This window comes from Microdochium trichocladiopsis (genome assembly GCF_020744255.1).
Source record: "Microdochium trichocladiopsis strain MPI-CAGE-CH-0230 chromosome Unknown B0I36scaffold_15, whole genome shotgun sequence".
NCBI lineage: Eukaryota > Fungi > Ascomycota > Sordariomycetes > Xylariales > Microdochiaceae > Microdochium > Microdochium trichocladiopsis.
This window is the reverse complement of record NW_025763558.1, coordinates 826,557-830,054: the sequence shown is the minus strand read 5'-3', so window position 1 is coordinate 830,054 and position 3,498 is coordinate 826,557. Positions and strand designations below refer to the sequence as shown.

Below are 3,498 nucleotides of genomic sequence, written 5' to 3'. Positions count from 1 at the left end.
ACTGCCGATCGAATCATCCCTGTTCCAAACACGGTTGTCGCGAAGACCGAAGATGCCCTTCTGGCCGCTACCAAAGGTGGCCTCAGTCTCGCCGGCTTAAAGTTACGAGAGGGGTTTCCTTGTCGTCCCGGCTTCGGCACGAAAGGCACACCCGTGACGCTGTGGGCCAACTATTTCGAAATGTGTGCACCCCCAAAAGTCATGTTCTACCGATACGATATTGCTGTTTCACCCGCGGTCGCCGGAAGAAAGCTTAGCCAGGTCATCAGGCTGTTACTGGAGTCCGAAGAATTGATGGAATTTCGACGGGATGTGGCCACTGACTTCAAGTCAACTCTTGTGTCGCGTCAGAAGTTGCCCGCGGATGAGACGGTTGCCAAAATCCAGTACCGCTCGGAAGATGAGGACGAACCTCGACAAAATGCCACCCAATACGAAGTTCGTCTCCTATACACGAATACCTTGAGTGTCTCGCATCTGATCGAGTATCTCACATCTACGAACATAAGCGCGCGGTTCGACGACGCTCAGTCTCTGGTTCAGGCCTTCAACATCTTCCTCAACCATCACTCAAAGCTGACGGGGAATTTGGCTACGATTGGGGCTAGCAAGAATTCTCTCTAGCCGATAACGCGGATACGTGGGATCTTGGCACAGGATTGACGGCAATACGAGGCTTCTTTTCGAGCGTGAGGGTGGCAACCTGCCGCCTCCTTGTCAATGTGAATGTCAGCCACCGTGCCTTTTATGAAGCAGGGCCGCTGGACAAGATCATGTTAATGTACTACTCTGCTCACCAAAGCAGCAGGTACAAACTGAACAACTTCCTCGCGAAGCTCAAGGTGGAGCCTACTCACCTGCCAGAAAGGAAGAACAAAAAGGGTGAAATCGTGCGGAAAGTCAAGACCATTGTTGGCCTCGCCAACACGAATGACGGACACGGCCTCCCGCACCCCCCAAGGGTAAAAGAGTTTGGTGCAGGTCCTAAGGATGTGAAGTTCTGGCTCGAAGGCGGTGGGGGAGGCCAGCCTGCGAGCACACCAGGAGCCGGAAGTCAGGACGAAGGTAAAAAGAAAAAGAAGAAATGGAAACAGGCAGGCCCTTCCGACAAGCCATCGTCGACCTCGTCCAGTGGCAGATACATCAGTGTTTACGACTTCTTTTGGACCAGTGAGTCTCTGAATACCTACTGGGGAGCTCATTTTATAATAACTGTCCGAATAGAATATAACTGGCAGACCAACCCCATGATCCCCATCATCAACGTCGGTACACGAGATACCCCAAGCTACCTTCCACCTGAGGTCTGTGTCGTCGGTCCAGGTCAGAATTCAAACTCACAGCTCAACCCCGCGCAAACCCAACGAATGATACAGTTTGCTGTACGGAGCCCATGGGAGAATGCTGCTTCAATAGTCCGCGATGGTTTTCAAACAGTTGGTCTTTCATCACAGGCGAACGTGCTTCTGGTAGGTAACGCCCTCTTTATCGCTGCACACCGCGACTCACTCTTTATGACAGGATCGGTTTGGCGTATGGGTCCCACCTCAGTTGATCACTGTGTCAGGGAGGGTTCTCAACGAGCCTAAGGTCTTGTACAAAGAGAAGCCAGCCCCGGTGCGCTCTGGCAGCTGGAATATGGTTAACATGAAGTTGAACACCACCGGGACTATGACGAATTGGTCGTACCTGCTCATTTCAATACCTGATCGGCGAGACGCATTTGATCAAGCAGGCCTCATCGCTATGCTCGTCAAGTTTCAAGAGGCTTTGCGCAAAACCGGAATGGTCGTGGCCCCCCCGGCTCAGGGACGAAGACTAGTCCTGAGAGACCAGGATGACCCTGAGCTCGACAACGTCTTCAAATTAGCTGCCAAGTCCTTACACCTGCTTTTCATTATCCTACCAGATACCACACCCCTCTACAACAGGATCAAACACTGCGGCGACGTTAAGTACGGGATTCAAACTATCTGCGTTGTTGGCCATAAGATTGCCAAAGAGAAGGGTCAGGACCAGTACTTCGCCAACGTCGCCCTGAAGCTCAACCTGAAACTGGGCGGAAACAACCAGCTACTCGATAAACCACGCCTTGGTATAATCAATGAGAATAAGACTATGGTTGTCGGTATTGACGTCACACACCCGTCTCCTGGGTCTAGTTCTCGCGAGCCAAGCATCGCCGGGATGGTTGCGAGCGTTGATAGGTGGCTTGGCCAGTGGCCTGCAATTCTCCAGGTCCAGGCCGGCGCTCGCCAGGAAATGGTCACGGACCTGTCAGACATGCTTAAATCACGCCTCCAGCTGTGGAAAACCAAAGGACACCACCAGCCCCTGCCCGAGAATATCTTGGTATACCGTGACGGCGTCTCCGAGGGTCAGTATGACAAAGTCATCGATGAGGAACTTCCACGGCTGCGTAAGGCATGTACGGAGGTGTATCCGACCTCTGACCAGAAAAAGGGCCTCCCACATTTCACCATCGTCATTGTCGGTAAGCGTCACCACACGCGATTTTACCCGACCAAGGAAGCCAACGCCGACCGGTCCGGCAACCCGAAGCCCGGCACCATCGTCGACCGCGGTGTCACAGAGGCACGTAACTGGGACTTCTTCCTCCAAGCGCACGCAGCCATTCAGGGCACCGCGCGTCCGGGGCACTACGTTGTCGTGCTCGATGAGATCTTCCGAGCTCGCTATGCCAAGACGTTGCCGCCGGATTGCAGCAACGTGGCGGATGTGCTTGAGGACCTAACGCAGAGCTTGTGATATGTGTATGGGCGTACGACCAAGGCAGTCAGTCTGTGTACGCCGGCTTACTAAGCTGATATTGTCTGTGAGAGGGCTAGGTGCTATCTGAGTGGTGTGTTTGACACGCCGACACAGTCCGCGGAGCCGTCACTGGCCGGAAGTCAGACGGAGGGGTTGCAAGTTGGGAATGAAGATGTGAGGATTCATGAGAAGTTGAAGGATACCATGTTTTATATTTAAGCAGCGGAAGAAGCGGGGAAGCTGGGATCTTGCAGTCCTTGATTTTGGTCCTCCAACAACGACTCAAGTATTTTAATAATGTTAGGATGCCAGAAATGGTGACGCGAAGGTGCGTATTTGTTTATAACGGCTTGAATCTTGCTGCGCTTCCTTAATTGCAGTTGTTTCCTAGTGTGAAAACTGGCCTCCATGACAGGTAGGCCTTCCTTCGTATGACATGTTGAGTGAAGTGGGGGTAAATGTCGCGACAGTCGAGCGAGGCAAGAGCGGGTCTAACCTTTGCGGTGGTTCCAAGTAGAAGCGGGGACTGCGGGGTTCTAAGCAGTCCTCAGCAAGCTCGACCCACCGCCATTTTGTAGGATCAAGCAAGTCTCATGGCTGATGTCGAACCAGAGTTCTGGGCCCAGACAAGATTCCTTTCAGAATGTTTCGTGACGAGGCATCGAAACAGCAGTGTCTGATTTCGATCCTATCTGCCTGCCGTCAAACTAAACGCCGTCGTGCCTT

General features: G+C 52.8%; 1 protein-coding gene across 1 annotated transcript; it reads left to right on the top strand.

The window, feature by feature from the left end:
• Positions 1 to 201: 201 nt before the first annotated feature.
• Positions 202 to 3,226, top strand: B0I36DRAFT_389720 (ribonuclease H-like domain-containing protein; the record flags this gene model as incomplete). Its single annotated transcript, XM_046161359.1, has 4 exons — positions 202 to 537; positions 609 to 1,170; positions 1,225 to 1,469; positions 1,522 to 3,226. 4 exons carry the CDS (start codon positions 202 to 204, stop codon positions 2,767 to 2,769), a joined length of 2,391 nt encoding a protein of 796 aa, XP_046004637.1. The 3' UTR covers positions 2,770 to 3,226.
• Between the last annotated feature and the right edge of the window lie 272 nt (positions 3,227 to 3,498).